Source organism: Pyrus communis, chromosome 17, assembly GCF_963583255.1.
Source record: "Pyrus communis chromosome 17, drPyrComm1.1, whole genome shotgun sequence".
Classification (NCBI taxonomy): domain Eukaryota; kingdom Viridiplantae; phylum Streptophyta; class Magnoliopsida; order Rosales; family Rosaceae; genus Pyrus; species Pyrus communis.
Genome location: NC_084819.1, coordinates 14,613,876 through 14,632,215, shown reverse-complemented (window position 1 = coordinate 14,632,215; position 18,340 = coordinate 14,613,876). Strand labels below are relative to the sequence as shown.

General features: G+C 37.3%; 3 protein-coding genes across 3 annotated transcripts; 2 read left to right on the top strand and 1 right to left on the bottom strand.

The window, feature by feature from the left end:
- The first annotated feature begins 288 nt into the window (after positions 1 to 288).
- On the top strand, positions 289 to 2,725 carry LOC137723595 (transcription factor MYB1-like). The gene is made up of 2 exons (XM_068462793.1): positions 289 to 739; positions 1,419 to 2,725. Exons 1-2 carry the CDS (start codon positions 448 to 450, stop codon positions 2,291 to 2,293), a joined length of 1,167 nt encoding a protein of 388 aa, XP_068318894.1. The 5' UTR covers positions 289 to 447; the 3' UTR covers positions 2,294 to 2,725.
- Positions 2,726 to 6,947: 4,222 nt separating this feature from the next.
- Positions 6,948 to 10,028, top strand: LOC137723597 (uncharacterized). Its single transcript, XM_068462794.1, has 2 exons — positions 6,948 to 7,859; positions 9,233 to 10,028. Exons 1-2 carry the CDS (start codon positions 7,423 to 7,425, stop codon positions 9,468 to 9,470), a joined length of 675 nt encoding a protein of 224 aa, XP_068318895.1. The 5' UTR covers positions 6,948 to 7,422; the 3' UTR covers positions 9,471 to 10,028.
- Positions 10,029 to 11,435: 1,407 nt separating this feature from the next.
- On the bottom strand, positions 11,436 to 16,556 carry LOC137723002 (serine/threonine-protein kinase BSK6-like). Its single transcript, XM_068462155.1, has 10 exons — positions 16,348 to 16,556; positions 15,970 to 16,245; positions 15,657 to 15,877; positions 15,277 to 15,546; positions 14,984 to 15,089; positions 14,518 to 14,603; positions 13,795 to 13,983; positions 12,550 to 12,714; positions 12,270 to 12,383; positions 11,436 to 11,902 (listed from the first exon to the last, which is right to left on the bottom strand). The coding sequence occupies exons 2-10, from the start codon at positions 16,049 to 16,051 to the stop codon at positions 11,660 to 11,662; spliced, it is 1,476 nt and encodes a 491-aa protein (XP_068318256.1). The 5' UTR covers positions 16,052 to 16,245; positions 16,348 to 16,556; the 3' UTR covers positions 11,436 to 11,659.
- Positions 16,557 to 18,340: the final 1,784 nt, after the last annotated feature.

Genomic DNA, 18,340 nt, shown 5'->3' with positions numbered 1-18,340 from the left:
GGGTTTCGGTTTGTAATTTTAGCCAAACCGCCAAGTTTGTTTTCGTTTCGATTTTGGCCCAAAAGTAACCCAATCCACCCACATTTAATTGAAAGGGGAATGATATAGAGACCAGATTCTTAAACGTAAGTGAAATGATACGATGGTTGATGATTAAATTATTACTTAAATGTTGATTAACATACTTATTTTTTATGAATTACATATCATTTAATTTTCAAATTTGGTTTAAAATTCCGTAAAGGGCACAAAGGTAAATTTAGGACAAGACACATGAGAGATTCGAAACTGTCGTGGAAATCTTGGGAGCTGTTTTTTATCGTGTCAACGGCGACAATGGTAGTACTAGTAGTCTACTCTTGCGGTCAAGTAAGGTGCGTAGTCGAGTACGAGCAGTGTGAATGTGTGAGCCAATTCCAAACACCAACTAAATAAAACAGGATAGAGATGGAAAAGGAAGTCGCCGACGACCCCGCCGCCGTAGATATAGACGCCGGAGATAGCGGTGAAGAGGCTGCGGCGGGAGGCGGAGCGGGAAGCCGAAGGAAATCGGGGCGGGACAACGTGAAAGGTCCTTGGTCTCCAGAAGAAGACGCGGTGCTAAGTCGGTTGGTGAGCAATTTCGGGGCTAGGAATTGGAGCTTGATCGCCCGAGGAATTGACGGACGATCCGGCAAGTCTTGCCGCCTGCGGTGGTGCAACCAGCTCGACCCCGCCGTCAAGCGCAAACCCTTTACTGGTATAATATACTTTGTTGTGAACTGAACCCTGAAATTCTTTAATGACATGTATGTTTTTCTGACTTTGAATTTCGAATTGAGGGTTTTGCTGCTTTTGCATCTTTTTAATTAGGATTTATTTTTTCAAGTGTTTAACTTTAAGGGGTTTCTGTACAAGCTTCAATTTGAATTTCAAGTTGGGTTTTTGCATTATCCGTTTGAGCACATTGTTAACAAGCTTCAGTTTTTTGCATTGAGCATGATTCCGACAGGATTCTTGATCCATCTGTTTGCAGAATTTCATGTGATGTTTTGTTTGGTCGTGATTTTGATTCAGTCGATAGCGGAATTGGACTGTTGTTATTCACATGTTGTTAGGATTTTTCTGTTTACCTAAAGCAAAAATTCTAGAATGCATCACTCTTTAACGTACATTGTTGAATTAAACTACTGTATGTAAGACGTGTGTAATACGTTGATGTACAGTAGGAGGAATCTACCTAAAGAATAGGCACATTTGAGTTGTTACATGTGATATACATATTTGGTTAGTGGAAATGTGCATTATGTTGAAATCTGATAGCATATAATTTCAATTTTATCACTTTCTTCCGTCGGCTATTCCAGCCCATTTGTCATGAATTCATGTCTACATGATTCTTCCTGGAGAAGAAGGCTGATAGGTTTGAATTGTTTCAGATGCGGAGGATCGGATGATAGTTGCAGCCCATGCAGTCCACGGAAACAAATGGGCTGCAATTGCTCGGCTTCTACCAGGGAGGACTGATAATGCCATAAAAAACCATTGGAATTCCACATTAAAGCGCCGGGGCATGGACCCTGAGAAAATAAAGTTAGAATCTGGCAATATGGTTGAAGATGTTAGCTTGGATAAAACAAAAGGATCATCTGAAGAGACTTTCTCATACGGGGACATCAATTCATCTAAATCTATGGAAGGAAGAGAAGTCAGTTCTTTTCAGCATATGGATGATCAAGATGAATACAATGGGTCATCGGAGGTTCAGTTTAGTCATGAAGCCACTGAACAGCCTAATCTTTTCAGACCAGTGGCGCGGATCAGTGCTTTCAGTGTATATAACCAATCAAATAGTCAGGAGCCTGAATCATCATTCCCAAGGCCGATTCCAGTGCAAGGACCTCTTCTTCGAGAATCAAAACTAGATGTTGGTATCAGTAAGTTTCTCGAAGGAGTTTATGGTGAGCTCTCAGTGCCTGATCAGTGTGCCCACGGTTGCTGCTGTGCACAGAATGGTATGAACTTTCAAAACTCGTTGTTGGGGCCAGAATTCATGGAATTCTCCGAGCCTCCCTCGTTTCCAAGTTTCGAATTGGCTGCAATTGCCACAGATATAAGTAACCTTGCTTGGCTTAAAAGTGGGTTGGAGAATAACAGTGTAAGAGGAATGAGTGATGCAGCTGGTAGAATAACAACTAATAAGTCTCAAGGAAAAATGGGGCGTTTTGAAGATAGTAGAACGAATCATCTTTTTCCTGTTGAAGAGAGAAACGATAGGCTAATGGGCATGAAGACCAATGTACTATCAACCTAAGACTGGTGCACCGAATGTTCTACAACTACAATCTAAAGCAGGGGATTCAGGTTGCTGTCACCGCCCAATCAAGTAGGATCAACGAAGATACTTGTTTCCCAGTCTGAGAATCGTCACTACTCTAAGAGTCACGGAGAAGCGAGAGGTCAATTTTTATCCTCAATAAACCTTTCAATAACTGTTAATCCAGTTGAAACGTGTGGCATCTCTTCTCTTCGTTAATACCATATGCATCTAGTTATTTAGCTGAACAGAATTTGAAGCAACTCTTTTCAACTCAAGAAACTGTCTCCCTTGTAGCTGCTGTCGGCTCAGAAAATATGTTTCATTGTTTCTGTTGGTTGTATAACCATAAACCCTATCAATCTCCCTTGTAGCTGCTGTGCATTTTCCAGATTTCTGACATATGAAAAGCGAGTTTGCATACATTAACAGCATCCTCAAAACTCAAGTTCTTTTTGACATTTCATTACTTGCCATGAGCGTTTATTCAGATTTATGGCTACAAAATCTCACACGTGAAGTTAAACTATTGACATGTATATTTTGTTTAAGATATCTCTTCTTTCCTAATGCCAACCCAAGAAGAAATTCTTAGGTCTGATTGCGAGCACCAGGTCACCTGTACAACTCACATGCACAAGACAATGAGCCTCGGCAATTTGGTCCAATTGACCCCACCCTGGTCCAACCAAGCCTCGGTATTCCACCTCTCAGAAATACATAGGACCCCTGTATTTTGATCACCCCCGACTTCACGTTGATCACATCGAACCTAAGAGTTGTTTTAGTCAGTCAGTCCTACCGAAGTTATGGTCCAACCCAAACGGATAGCTAGGAAGACTGGCTTTAGTTCGAATTCAACTTATTGAGAGCAGCAACAGGAATAGCGCCAAAGTGTGGAAGGGGAAACAAAGAAACAAGTAAAAACATTTGTAGGACCCCAGAAGATGGATATTGGACTGTGTCCTCCAAGCCTCCTCCTTTTTCAGTGTAGTGTAGCTGTCGAGTCGACGAACTGCCCCAGTAAAGGGTAAGATATTAGATATAGGGCAGCCCCACCATATGACCCTCCTCGTTGTCCTCAAGGATTACTTGCTCCTCTTTCAATTTGTAGATGGAGGAAGTGGGTCGTTCCACCTGCCACTCGAATCACATGTGAGAGAGATATAAAAGCAATTCAAAACGGTGCGCTTGTTTAGCTAATTATTTGTCGTGTAAGAGTGGATATTGGAAGACAAAGATTTTCAGATATGAGAGGGAAGAATCAAAGGATGACCCACAACACAAGGAGGGAAGAACATTAAAGCTAAAGAGAAAAGTAGAAGAAAGAATGAGATTCCAATTCCATAAGTATATATATTTTTAATTCCATTACAATATTTGCAATTACGACATTTGTAACTCAGGCGGTCAAGGATTTTTCCTGCACTTGGGATTTTGTGTTCAAACCCCTATTGCCTTATTATCAAGTTTATCAACAAAAAAAATATAGGTATATCTGTTTATTTGTCCCCCCGAATTTATATAGAGCTATCAATTTTCTTCCAAACTTTAATTTTAGTTGATTACTGCCTTAAACTTTTATAATTAGCCAATTTTCCCCCTTAAACTTTAATTTTAGCCAATTACTTTTCTGGACTTTTATAAATAGTCAATTCTCCTTGACGCTAGATTTTAAAAATTTTCATCAACTTTCTATCCATTTTGATCACGCCAACAATACATGACAACTGTATGAGAACAAAAAGAATGAAAATTTTTAAAATCTATACGCTAGGGGGAGTGGGAGGGGGAATTGGCTATTTATAAATTATTAGGGGGTAATCAGCCAAAGTTATGTTCAGTGGAGAAATTGGCCAATTATAAACTTCAGAGGTAGTAGGCTAAAATTAAAGTTCAGGTAAAAAATTGGATGCTCTATACAAGTTCCTCGGGGGAGCAACTGACAAATACCTCAAAAACATATTACAAGAAAAGAGGAGTTTCGCTAGTTAAGATTGAAGAGGAGTTCCTCCTCAATTTACTCCTTGACCGAATCACAAACCGTCCTTTGTTTCGTGTCTTGGCTGTTTCCTATTATTTTTAGACTGCCCTTTGTAATGCTTGGAATTTTTGTTTTGGTCAACTTTGTAATGGTTAGGATGTTGAGATGAAATTAACAGTTTAATACTGTTTTGTTCTTTATATGCTAGTAACTCATTTTTCTTTATTTGCCAATCATATTCCAAGATGCAAATTCCGAACTATATGGTCGTTTGCCTGAAAAAACAAATCATCTCGCACTCTTGCATTTTGGTTTCATCTATTCGTTGTTTTATACAAATTTTCAGACACGAAAACTTATCAAAAGATTGAAAATAACGAAGAATGACTCCTTGTGGAATACAAAGCATTTTGCTTCAACCACGATGCATTGTAGCACTTGATACTACAAACCTTTCCAAAAAGAAGAAAAAGGGAAAGGAGATTTAAAGGGCAGACCAATTCTGATTTGGTTCGTTGGATCTTAGGCAACAACCATAATTGGAATGTAGCTCTTTCCAAATTTTCCACTCCATTTTCCTTTTTCCTTAAGATTAATTTTTTATAGTAAATTTATTTTACTTTTTTGTTCTTCACGCAAATGCAATATTACATAAGCGACACTGACCTTGAGGTGGTCCCACCTCCAGTCAACTGCATCATGACTGGGAAATTCCATAACTACAAAATTATAAAATACAATGAGGGGACATAAATATTGGATATGGATCCTCTCCGGATCCAATTGTCGTAATCCTAAAAATTTATCAATTCAGATCGTTGAAATTTGATCAAACGGCTAAAATTATTATAATTTTTAAAATGAGCTTCTATTTGTAACCGTTGTATCAAATTTCCACGGTCTGAATTGATGAATTCCTAGGATTAAGACAATTGGATCAGGAGAGGATGCATGTCCATAAATATTGCTGATGCAGTGCTGCTTATATCCACAATCTACGGTCCTGATTTCATCATTTCATCCATTTCATCGTTCGGTTACATTACCCTTCAAATAGACGGCCATGATCCATGCATGAAAGCATGGCAAAGGTGAGGGATGCACAGAGAAATCCTGCTTGCAGTTGCTGGTACTAAAATTATTTTGTACTCTAGGAGAAGGAGCAGCCACTGATTAAAGTATGTAATGGGTAACTGAAAGCACTAAATAATTGGGATGTAGTTTCTGACACATTGCCGCCTCATCTTCTAAGAATCTTCATTTTCTTTGCCTTTGTTTGGGTAAAATTTTTCAATGCTTTTGCAAATCGTATAGCATATCAAATGTCATAATATAATTGGTTAAAATATTTTTTTAAGTCTTTAATCAGTTATATTATAACAGTCGGTGTTTCGATTCTTGATTTCAACACATTAAAAATCTCTCTTTCATTTGTTATACAATTGTGGCGGCAAATCGATCTTTTTAAGGAAACAAGCAATTATCACTATCTAGGTATTAATTACATGCTAACCATCCTTTTATTTGAATTTTCTCTTCTTATTTTTTCAGTTTTTTTCAATCCTATAATGTTGTTTGTTAATCTGAATGTCTAACTTTTAGATCATCTTTTAAAGATTAATTTTACAAAAATCAACCAAATTAGTATTGTTTAACCATTTAATTAACGTTGACAAAATTTCAAAGTTCAAGTAAGCAATATTGTTCACCTATTTATTAGATAACGTTAGATGACTCCGTGATTTTGTATTTAGTTAATTTTTTTTGCAAATACGATCTTTAAATGATAATTTAAAAAATAAAGGATTCAAATCATTGACATGAGCTTTATTATAAAGATGAGAAGAAAAGTCAAGAAGATAGAATGCAAAAGTAATATGCCAAATATGATTAAAAGACATTTAAGTGTTCTCCAATGGATATGCCATATATGATGTGGCATGTGAGTCATTTGACTCCTTACTTTCTAGCTGCTTTTTTTAACAGCAAACAAAGAAGGAGTCAAATATATTTAGTTTAATTTTTAATGCATGGATCCCATTAACAACAAATAGAATAAAAACTAATACTAATTTTGATTATTTTTTTAATAGTTAATGTAACTCTAGGTCCAATAAAATAATAAAATAAATATTTGACACATTCATTGGAAAAAAAAAAAGAATTTAGCACTTATATTCAATTTGCCACATTAACTATCAAATAAAATTTTGACATACTATATTTGACATCTTCTTTGGAGATGCTTTAAGAAGTTTCCTAGCATTGCCCTTGTAATAAATGTATGTATTATTTGTGTTTAGAAATAGGAAATGTATTATATCAAACAATTAATCTGATTTAGGTATCATTAATAATTTGAAAAAGACCTTGTAGTTGACTCAAAGATTTATGAGTTGATATAAAATTTGATTTAAAAAAAAGAGCCAATATTCTTCTAACTGGAAAAAAAACCACTTTTTTTAAATTAGAAATTAAAATAAAAATTTATGTATGTATTCAGCTTGTTTTTTAAGAAAGTATTAATTAACCTGTTTATGTTTTTATTTATGATAAATTAAATAATTTTTAAATTTAATTTAAAAAATTAATCTATTTAGCATTATTAGTATAAAATTACACAGCACACCAAATATTTCACTAACTTTTTCTTTGTTTTCTCTTTTTTCCACTTATCACTGCTTTTTTCAAATTTGCAGGTTGTCTTTATCAATGGAAATCTCGCTTCCGAAAAATCAGTGCACCCACCGCACGTTTTCTATATCTCTTCCTCCTCCATGAGGGGTACTCAGTCCCAGCTCTCTGAAGCATGACTCTTGCTCTCTGAGACCTCTTTCTCTCCTCTTTCTCTCTCTACATTCTTCAAGCTTGCAAGCCTAAACCTTTGTCCTTAAACTGATCAAACTTTATTGGGTGCATTTAATTTTGTTGGTAACAAATTTCCAACATAAACAATCTTAATGGAGTTGAAGTTCACCTAATCCAACAAAACCCACTTCCTTAAATCCTCAAATTCCATCAAATATTTCTTCAATAGTTTTCGAAACCCCCCAAAGCTTCAAACTTTAATGCCCGAATGCTCTGTTCTTTGCCTTCCGCCGGAGTTTCAGCTTCTGGGTTTTTAAAATTTTAACCTCCGAACATGTCCCAAGTCGATTTAGAGCAAGGAACCCACCGCCGCTCCTTCTCCGGAAGCGCCGACGGCGGCAGCAGCGTCTGCTTCTCCGACGCAGACGACGGGTCGTGTTACTCTCAGTTCTTCTCGACCAATGGCGGCTCCTACGACGAGTACAATTTCGCTTTTGTCTCTGATCCTCAGCTCGGCGTGGTGTCGGATTCTCGGAGAGCCTCGTCTGTTTCGGACAGTTCGGTCGAGGTTGTCGAAAGTGAGATTGGGGTGCCGGAAATTAAGGTTCATTTGGATAGAGTAGAGAGAGATTGTCGGATTTGTCATCTGGGTTTGGAGAGTAACAGCCACGAATCCGGAGCTCCGATTGAATTGGGTTGTTCTTGCAAGGACGATTTGGCTGCTGCCCATAAGAATTGTGCTGATACGTGGTTCAAGATTAGGGGCAACAAGTAAGTAAATTTATATCTGTTTTTTGTTTTTTTGTTATATATATTAAATTTCGAGCCCTTTCGGTAAATCGTTGGCTAACCTGCTTAGGCGGAAGGAAGAAACGAAGACAGAACCTCGGTTTTTAGTTTTTACTTTTTAGCATTATGCAAAGTTTATATCTTTGGTTCGTTGGCTAACCTGCTTACCCGATTCTTAATGTCGAAGTAAGTCTAGTAATAGTTGGATGACCTATAGAACGGCTCTAGACAGAAGATATACATTTTAGACGTGAGTTAGGCCGGTTAGTATTTTTAAACTAGACTAAAGTAATTTAGAATATTATCATGTCAAAAAAAATAAAAAGTAAAAGATAATATTAAAAGAGGGGAAAGGGATTTGGATACCAAATTCATCACTCCGAATATTTGAAATTTGATCCAACGATTAAAAATATAAATTTTTTTTAAAAATTATAATAACTTGATCAAATTTTAAAAATTCAATTTAATGGAAAGGATCTGGATCCTTTCCTAAAGAGGGCAATGGACGAGATAAAGTAAAGGAAAAGGTGAAAGCATTGAAATGTGTACTAAACTAGAATTCCTTACAGCTCTGTCTTTCGTCCAAGAATCTCTGCTCCTATGTGATTCTCTTTCTCTTGTATGAAAGTGGGGATTTGACATCTTATTGATTTTTCCAATTAGATTTAATCTTTTGCAAAAGCTTTTGTCGGCCGACGCGCTAAATAATTGATATTTCCTGTGTTCATATCCACATTCCCTATTCATCCAGCATGCTTAGTGACAAATCGCTTTTCATGTACATTTCGAGTACGATAGATGTACAAGTAATCGAGCTTTTGGCGGATTGCCATGTATCACTATTTCACCATGTGACGATTGTTCATTGGATGGATCGTGCATTTTTTAAATATATGACAAACGTTTATTGAACAGTGAAATCACTGGAACTAAAACTTGATTCCGTGAGAGAATCTCTCGATTTTGTGGATGTCACTTACATATTAGCAATGGCTGCATAGATGCTGACAGTAAGATGTGCGGTGGCATTGCCACTTTTATATCACATTGATTGCACATGTCCTGGTGACGCTCTGATAATGGTGGCAGATACGTCATATGAAATCTGATAATTTCGATGTTTGAATCTGACGGGATTTTATGAAATCTTACCGTATGATGTCACATATGATGTGCGTCTTGTTACACTCCTTCCTTTTCATCTTAAATTATATCTCACGTCTGCGAAGTGTGAGCGTTACCATTGTGGCCTTCTAACATTAGGTTAATATATTAATCTGCTGCGTTCGGAATTGTTATTCATAAACGAAAACCATTAGGTTAATATATTAATTCCACTCCATGTTTTCCAGGACCTGTGAGATATGCCAGTCAGTTGCACGCAACGTCGTTGGGCCAAATGACATCGAGTTCACTGAGCAGTCAAATGAATCCAGCACTGCCTCAGCAACTGCCGCAGTTGCAGCCCCAGGGGCCTCCACAGAGACTCGAAGTTTCTGGCACGGTCACCGTTTCCTCAACTTCCTTCTTGCCTGCATGGTATTTGCTTTTGTCATATCGTGGCTCTTTCACTTCAACGTTCCGTCGTGAAATTCCGAGCAAAGAGTTAAGAGAACTTGGATAATCAAAAGAAAAAACAAGTGTAAATGAAGCTGCAAAATCTGCTGGATGATTAGTAACACATAGTTGCGAAATCTGCAGCGTTTATATAGATTAGTAGTAGTACATCATATATTGCTTCATGTCCACTTCTCTTGGAGTGTTTCTTGTTCATAAGTTGGCTTTTTCGGGTCTCTTCAGGGCGTTTTATGTGTCAAAAACTGAGTGTCCTTCGATCCTAACCCCATATATAATTATATAAAATATATCTTTCTTTTTTCTTTTGGCCAGAGGATATGGTGTTCTCTGCAGAGTAAGAAAATTGCTGAATTGAAATGTAAAATTGCTTCATTGCTGTTGGATCATACTCTGTCCAACCACATCATCAAGTTCAGCTACCATATGTTGCTCGGCAAACCTATATGGCATGTCTATGGTACGAACAAGTCATGAATTAGGAGAAGGAAGGAAGGAATTGGTATGAGATCGATCAATTCTTTCGCAGAGATTTACTGCACATAGCCGCTCAATTTGTCTCAAACAATGTTTTAAAAGGCGGAGGTGAAACCAAGACATTTCATGGAAATCTTCTCATAGGCAATAGCCTCACAGTAGTATGATACTTAAAAAAAAAAATAATAATATATATACAGACCCTTTAAGTGGAGGGATTCTCATTTTTCAAAAAAATGGGGATTCCTCCTTGACCGTTAGATTTGACTTTAATGAAATTATGTGGTTAAGATTAAATCACACGCCACAGAATCTCAACCATAGGATTTCAAAAAGTCAAATCTAACGGTCAAAAGGATGTTCTCTTTTTTTTTGAAAAATGGGGATCCCTTCACTTAATGGCTTCCTATGTGTGTGTGATGATACTTTGTAAAACAATCAAGCAAGCATAAAAAGGAATCAAAGATTTGACAATTATTATTATGAGGACGGATCTATGTCACTACTTTTTTTACACAACTTTTGACACATTTTTGTGAGGCCCACTCTCTAATAAATTTCAACAATTGGAATCGTTTATCTTTTAGATCATCTCTCAAAAATCATACCTACCAAAATTCACCCAAATCTAAAACCATATAACCGTTGGATTAAGGTTTTAGAGTTTCTTTGTAGAACCGTATTCGTCCATTTTCTTCACTATAAATGAATATCTTAATGGTTTTGGATTTGTCTATTTTTTTCGGAAGGATGATCTATGAATGATGTTCTAAAAGATAGGCGTTCATATTGTTAAAATACGAGTGGGTCTCAAAAATGTCTATCAAAAGTTGTATAAAAAAGTAGTGCCACGGATTCACCCCATTTATTATTTCTCTAATTCAAATCATAAAGTCATAATAAACTAATAAAAACTAAGTAGCAAGATAAAATTAGCATGAATTTTGTTAAAAACATGCCCAAAACGACGTCGTTTTATGTTTGAGCTTTTGTTTTTTAAAGAACAAAAAAAATCAAATGCCCAAGTCGTCTAGACTCCTGAGGCAGTTAAGCTAGTCTTTAGCCCACTCCCTCTGGGCAGAAGTGTTTTTTTCATAGCCCACCCCAAAACCACCTAAGCGAGTCTTAAAACTAGCTTTTCATAACACTGGTCTCAAAAGAGACTCAGCATGCTCGTAGTTACGTCAACGCTTAGCAAATTGGTCACTTCGCCGGCGATCAAGCGATGGCGGTCTCAAATTTGAGAAAAAAAACATCGGCTTTTGATTCAATAATGGTAGAGTAGGAAAGGTGATTTGCGCCGGCCCCTACAACAGCTTTCGAAAATCTCATAAACTCTTGGGTATTCGATTGCAGATTTTAACACAGAACCAACTTCGTATTTGATCCATATGTGTTAGTAACTCAGAATTGAAATAACCCAACAGCTCATGTTTTAGTAAACGCGGAAAGTCGGGAATCAAAATAATTCCAATACTCGTTCGCAGAGGCCAGAAACAAAAATAATCAAAACCAACAGAATAATCTTCCAAGAAATCCTGAATTGAAGCAAGCAAAGCTTAAAGCCTTCAAATACCCAAATCATAACAATAAAGAATAGATACAAGGCTAAACAAACGACTACTAATATAAGCGTCGCCGGGATGTTAACGGAGGCAAAAGCGTCGCCCGGATGTTAACGGAGGTATAGAGGAAAAGAAGGAAGAAAAAAAATGAGGCTATACACTTCAGGTTTTGTTCTTTTTGGCTTCCAAATTTGTGCCATCTTTGAGTGTTTCTTGTGCATCATTATCCATGCCAAGGATGAAGAGGCAAGCTGCTTGAAGGTACAAAGCTGTCGGCCACTCGGGAGAAACTACCTGGGCTTGCATAGCATCCCCCAGAGCTTCTTGTGCCATTTCACTTATCAGGTAAGAGAGGCAGCGCCGAGCATACACCGTGGGTGATACCATGGTCCCGCCGTCGATGAACTACAAAAGCAATCAGAAGGGTAGAAACATAAATCAGCGTTGATGTGACAAGTTCTAAAATCCTAACAGACACCCTAAATGCTGTTCTCCTGATCTTTCTCAATAGCATTGTGTATAAGACAGTCTGACAACTTATATCATATGATCAACAATGTACGTACAGAAACAGTTCAGAAATTAACGAAGTATGAAACCACTATCAGATTCTGAGGCTTACTAAACTGTAAGTGTGCATTCTTGAAAAATAAAATAAAAAATCCAGATACAAGGCCAGTTTTTGAAAATTGCGATGTCTTTAAGTTACGGAACTGGTTAGAAGCATGGATTGTGAAGACCAGTTTAAAATTATTCCCGAACAGAAACTCACTTGTGTATAGGAATCAATCGCAGTTGTAAAATCTTTAGCTCGAAAAGCAGAATCTCCACTCTTCTTAGAATTCAAAGTCTCCTGCATTTGATTAGTCCACAGCTGGAATGAAAGCTGCAGGGCCAAATATCTCGAGCAGGATTAGCACTATAAGGAATAATTGTATTTAAAACAAGCGCTTCTTGCTGGTCATACTTCAAACACGTGCACGCTGTCTTTTTTTATCAAATATCACAGATCAGAGTTCAAAGAACTGAGTACAGGACATACAGTAACATACCTCATTAGCAATCCCCACATCATCCTTGTATCCATTCTTTTCCAATATTTCATGTATGGCAGTGAGATCCTTTCTCAAACAAGCTTCTCCAAAGGGTGTTAATGCCAATGGCTGCGTTGAGGATGCGCTTTCATGTGCAATACCCATCAAAACATGTGATGCAACCTGCTTGAAAACTAGGCAATGAGAAATTATACTCTTCACAAGCAAACTTAAAGCTCTTAAATGGCAGGCTAGCATTAACAATGCCATGCCCACAATTGATGAGGGGGAAATTAAATTTCACTTTTAAGTATAAAATTTCCTTCCCTGCATCTGTTTTTCTAAAGTTGAAAAAGAAATGTGGTTAGTCTCAATAAAAGGCTACCCGTTTTATCAATACTAAAATAGGTAAAACATTTTTAAGAAGGGAGATGTTATTGGCACTCTAAAAAAGTCATTGTGCACTCAAAACTTTCTATATTCAGAAACAAAATAAACTTATGAGGACTGCAAAATGACTTGTTTGGAGTGCCAATAACACCTCCCTTTTAAGAATAACATAAGAGAGGGATAGTATTCTGTACGTCGAAGACAATGGTACCGGAGACGATACTAGTTTAGAAGAATATAAACCTAACTCATGTCTAGGACTCTAGGTTAATTATAATGTGAAATATCTCAGCCATACATGTCAGATATTACAATAGCATCTTTTTCAAGTCGGAGTCCAACGCCTCTAACCTATATCTAGCTTGTTTATACAAGTAGGCTCAAGATGGTTTCTCGTGTATCACCTTTGAGTTTCAGAAGTTGTTAATGATATATTCCTCACATTATATATATATAATAATCTGGACACAGATTAACTCCAAATTCTTACTATACGTAAATGGAGATACTGTCAAACTGATTTGACCAACAAAGATTCGGATTAAAGAGAGGAGGAATATAGATGGTGTGCAGAGATGGTTGGCTGCAATATAGATCAGCGGCGGTGACAGTGATGGCTGGTATGAGCTAACAAATTAGTACAAGCCATTAATTGGTGACTCTGATATCACGTTCGAATAGGGACACAAAAGAAAGAAATAGGAAATTATGCATGTTGTGATTGAGTAATAATGCATGTACAAGGGAAAGTCTATTTATATGTTTAAAGGGTGTAGTGCATTATGAGGAAAAGTAAGAATCTAGACCTAATATTTGTACGAGATTATGTGAAATATGTGAGATACACACTAACAATAATGATAGAATCCTTACCTCTGTTTCTTTCTGAAGTGACATGAGAGCAGTGACGAGGGACTTTGCATTTGGCCGCTCACGAGCTTCATATTGCAGACAACGAGAAGCTAATCGTACTAACTCAGTTCCGTCATCATTTGAGAAATTACCCTCCAAAGCAGAATCCATTAGCATCAGGAAATTCCTGCCGCGAATTAGATCTAGCGCCTTCAAACAAGACATGCAAACATGGTCACCCCTAATTTGATACTCAAATCAACATTTGGAGTCCTAAAACAAGGGGTCTTATGGGTGTTAATAACAGTTAGCCTTCTTCAGTTTACTTCTGCAGTCACCAAGGACCAACTTTTGAAGCAAAAAAGTTAGCCATAGGAGCGTGAAACTGCTTACCGGTATTATTAACCAAACACCAAGCTACAAAAGAATCCATAACTACTTGGGATCAAATGAAACAAAGAAAAGCGTATTTAGGGGAAATTTACCAATAGCTGCTAAAATAAATGATATTTTGGAATTGTTTAGTTGGGACCAAACTTTTTAAATATCTTCACTTTTCTTTTGCCAAACACAGTGCATATTTATGCAAAGATTCTGTGACCCTAGCTTGCTATTAGGTATCCAAACAAACTCAAGTATTAATTTTCATTCCAATGAGAGATTTATTTTTTTGTCCCACGATTCCCCACTACTATATATATATCGTGAAACGTCATTGTAAAGAATAATCGCCATAGAACTCACATGGCTGGGGGGAATATGTTTGCCACTTAGAAGATCAAGCAACAATGTTCCGAAGCTGTAAATTACACTTTCTTGCGTCACCCTACCTGCCAACCAAAGCACATGTACATTTATAAAGTTATAGTACCTTCTGAACATATTGAAAGCTTGAAACCCAATGGAATTCGTAATAAGGCAAGGGGAAAAAAATTCCATGTGCTCCACCAACGATCCAATATACAACTTGGCATCCTTCTCACATTGAATTTTATTGAACGGAACTGATGAAAATCTTATTCTTAATAAGAATAAAGGTGGCGCAAAAACTTGTTAATTAACTTTTCAATACACAAATTCCCAATTCAGCGAGTTCGAATTCAGTTCTAAGCAAATGAGTCTTTACGTGTGGTGTCTGTTACTAAATTCAAAAGCATAATGTCGCTATTAGTTTATAAAACCGCAAGCATTTCAATCGAAGTGATCATACCTGTCCTGAGATACTCAGGAGGAGTGAAAGCCAAGTTTGTACTGTAACTCTTGCCATCCCTGCTATTCTTCATGAGGCCAAAACATGACAGCCTGGGATTACCATCCTGTGTACCAAGTCAGAAAACCCAAATGGTAAACAATAAAAACAGATAAACCCGCGATTCACAACCTCACGGGAAGTCCTCGTGTTGCATACCCTACTTTTCAATTAAAACCGAAAAATATAACAGATTAACCCCAAAAAAACAAAAATCAATCCAATTCAAAAAAACAGAAGACTTTATAATCTACCTGATCAAACAAAACCCTGTAGGCATTGAGATCATGATACAAGGCACGACCTTTACCACTGCAGTAATCGAGAGCTTGAGCCAGATACAGCGCCACCCTCAGCCTCATAGCCCACCTCATCGGCTGGCTCTCCCAGTGGAACAGGTGCTTCGCCAGCGTCTCGTGCGCCATGAACTCCGCCACCAGCAGCCGCTCCTCTCCTTCGCAACAGCATCCGATCAGATTCGCCAGCCTCTCGCTCCTCAGGCTCCCCACCGACCTCGCCTCCTCCTGCAAACAAAAATATTCGACCTTTCCTTATTTTTCCAGAAAACAAAAAAATCTGGGACTGGGATTTATCAAAATGTTGAGAAGTGGAGGGAGTGTTGAGTTTGACGGACGAGGAATTGGCGATTGTCGGGCCAGGCGAGCTTGTTGAATCGCTTGACGGCGATTAACAGGCCGTTGTCGAGCTTTCCCTTGTAGACAACGTTGGGAGCTTTTTCGCCGTGCTCGGAGACTATGTTGTCGGAGGCAAAGCCAGACGTGGCGGCTTTCATTTGGTCGAGGCTGTACTCCGTGAAGGTCGGCCATATGCTTTTGTCGCTTTTGCTCCCATTGTCTGCAACAAAACAGCAACCGAATGGTCCGAATCACACTCAGAAGCTCAAAAAATACACATAAATGGAAAACAGAGAAGAAGGGGCCGGTTACCAAGTTCGGAGGATTCGAGGACGGTGGGTTTAAGGTGGGAGTGGAACCAGCAGAGGGAGAATCTGGAGCAGCGGGCTCCCATTTGAGATCGAGCGTCGGAGAGCGAGTGTGGGAGTGGGAAAGTCAGATGATCAGACGGTGGACATCAATCAGAGAGAAACAGAGGAAAACAGAGGAGGGTTCAGTCTTTGAATCTTCAGAGAGTAAAGTTCTGGATCCGAAGCTGATTCATTTCTCAGGCGCTCTCAGTCCTAGTAGCTGCCCCCAGCAAGTTCACTGTTATCAAAGTACCAAAAAAATATATATATATTAATTAGTGCTTAAGATGATTATTATTGCTAAATTGTTAATTAATCAGTGTGAATGTGTGTCTCTCACGTTTGGCGTGTGAGTGTCAGAGTTTCAGAGAGTGTGAGTGACTCCGTTTTGTGTTGCAGAAAAGAATATGCAAAAACGAAAAGGAAACGGCCTTTTTCTTCCATTTCTTTCCACTTTCTTCTGCAAAGTCATGATTTTTTCCTCTCTCTCTGTTTTTTTTCTTCAAGAGAGTGGATTAGTGGTCAATTCAATGTCCGTTTTGCCTTGTTTCTTCAGTGGGGTCAAGAAAGTCAAGCAAACTAATGAACCAAATTTAAAAATTCTTTCTTATTAATCACTCCTCAATAATCTCTCTCAATTTAATATGGTTCGAAATTTTGAAAGTCCAAACAAATCGGACCAAATACCGAAGGAACCAAACTGAAAAAACTGAACCAAATTTAAAAAACCGAATCAGACCAAAGTTGATTGGTTCGGTTTCAATTTTAATGATTTAGAAACCGAACCAAATTGAACTGAACTGAACCAAACTAGCCCTTACCCTTAACCGACGTCATTTTTCTAGGTATTTAACCCAAGATGATGCAGTTCGTTCTCATCTTATCAGATATCTGTTTGGACTTTGGCCACTTTTTATTCAGTTTGAGTTTTTTCCTTTAATATAATGTTATTTTTCTTACTTTGGTGCTGAAAGTTTTATGAAACTACGTTAAATCTTGGAAAGAATAAAAAAAACCAGTAAATTAAATTTCAGAAACCGAGTTGAAGATTATGAACATGTTGATTAGTGTTATCACTTGACTTGAAATATCTTCAACAAACCAATGAGCGAGCTGGTTAGTGAACAAATGAAGTTTTAACAAATTTGAATTTTAGAATGTTTGTTACAGATTTAAAAATAAAAAAAAATTAAATAAACAATTTCATGTCTGTAAAAAGAAAAACCAAACCGAACCCAAATCAAACCGTTAAAAACCAAGCCAAAGTTAATCCGAAGAAAATCGAACATAAACCAAATCAAACAATAGTATCGGTTTGGTTTCAATTTTTTGACAAAAAACCAAATCAATTGAAACCGAACCCACCCGTTTATCTTCTGTTTAGTCCCCATCAGTTTATACTCTTTACATGATCACCTTGTTTCACAAGTTGACAAGGGACCCAGGAGGGAAAGAAAATAGGGCTTAAATTATTCTGTTACAAAATGTTGGCAAACAATTGAATTGATGTCAGTTGGTGGTGACAAATATTGGCCTTAAACAAACTTTATTGACAATCGATATGATGCGTGACAGCATTTGGCCTAATTGGTCTTTCTTTGTGCCTAAAAGATATGACTTTTGAAGGTACAGATGATCCTTGTTTTATCAAGATTAAGGGTAAGTGAAATGAATTAGAGGAGTGAAGAAGAAGAGACGTGCACTGTGTTTTTTGGACGGAAAACTTAAAAAAAATGACATCATAGATTAAAGTGCGACACACTTACATGTTTAAGAAGGCAAGTTGAATCACAATAAGTTTCAGGAGGTAAAGTCGGACTCCCAAACACTTTAGGGGGCACACCAGTAATTCAACATTGCAATTTTGACTTATGCTCCAACAATATTAGTCGATTTCTACACAATAAAAACGATCGCACGAAAACATCTGTTATATTACTGGTATAAAATAAAGTGTTTATGAGAGGTAGAGATTCTGCACATAGATTGCATAAAGTGACTTATTATATAACGGTTAGGGGTGATTAATTTGTTAATACAAATACATAAACGATGTGATTAATTTGTTTTTTAACATAACGTAGTTGGTACATGCGAGAAAACCTGTTATATAATCAATTGTATATAATAATGTGTTTATTAAGAGTAGAAAGTTTGGTGAGATACAGACACGTTTACGTTACGAGACAAGAAAGAAAAACAAAGAGTGTATCATCTCCTTTGGTTTTTGGAATAGCGACAATTCTAATTTATAGAAAGAGAATCGTTTCTAACTTTTTACCCGTCTTCACATTTTAGCAAATACAAAGTCCAATCTTAGGTAAAATCAACTT

Coding starts and splice junctions, on each gene's coding strand:
- LOC137723595 (XM_068462793.1), top strand. CDS start 448: ATGGAAAAGGAAGTCGCCGACGACCCCGCCGCCGTAGATATAGACGCC. Junction 740..1,418: donor CAAGCGCAAACCCTTTACTG/GTATAATATACT, acceptor GAATTGTTTCAG/ATGCGGAGGATCGGATGATA.
- LOC137723597 (XM_068462794.1), top strand. CDS start 7,423: ATGTCCCAAGTCGATTTAGAGCAAGGAACCCACCGCCGCTCCTTCTCC. Junction 7,860..9,232: donor TTCAAGATTAGGGGCAACAA/GTAAGTAAATTT, acceptor CATGTTTTCCAG/GACCTGTGAGATATGCCAGT.
- LOC137723002 (XM_068462155.1), bottom strand. CDS start 16,051: ATGGGAGCCCGCTGCTCCAGATTCTCCCTCTGCTGGTTCCACTCCCAC. Junction 15,547..15,656: donor CCGACAATCGCCAATTCCTC/GTCCGTCAAACT, acceptor TTTTGTTTGCAG/GAGGAGGCGAGGTCGGTGGG. Junction 13,984..14,517: donor AACATATTCCCCCCAGCCAT/GTGAGTTCTATG, acceptor TCTTGTTTGAAG/GCGCTAGATCTAATTCGCGG.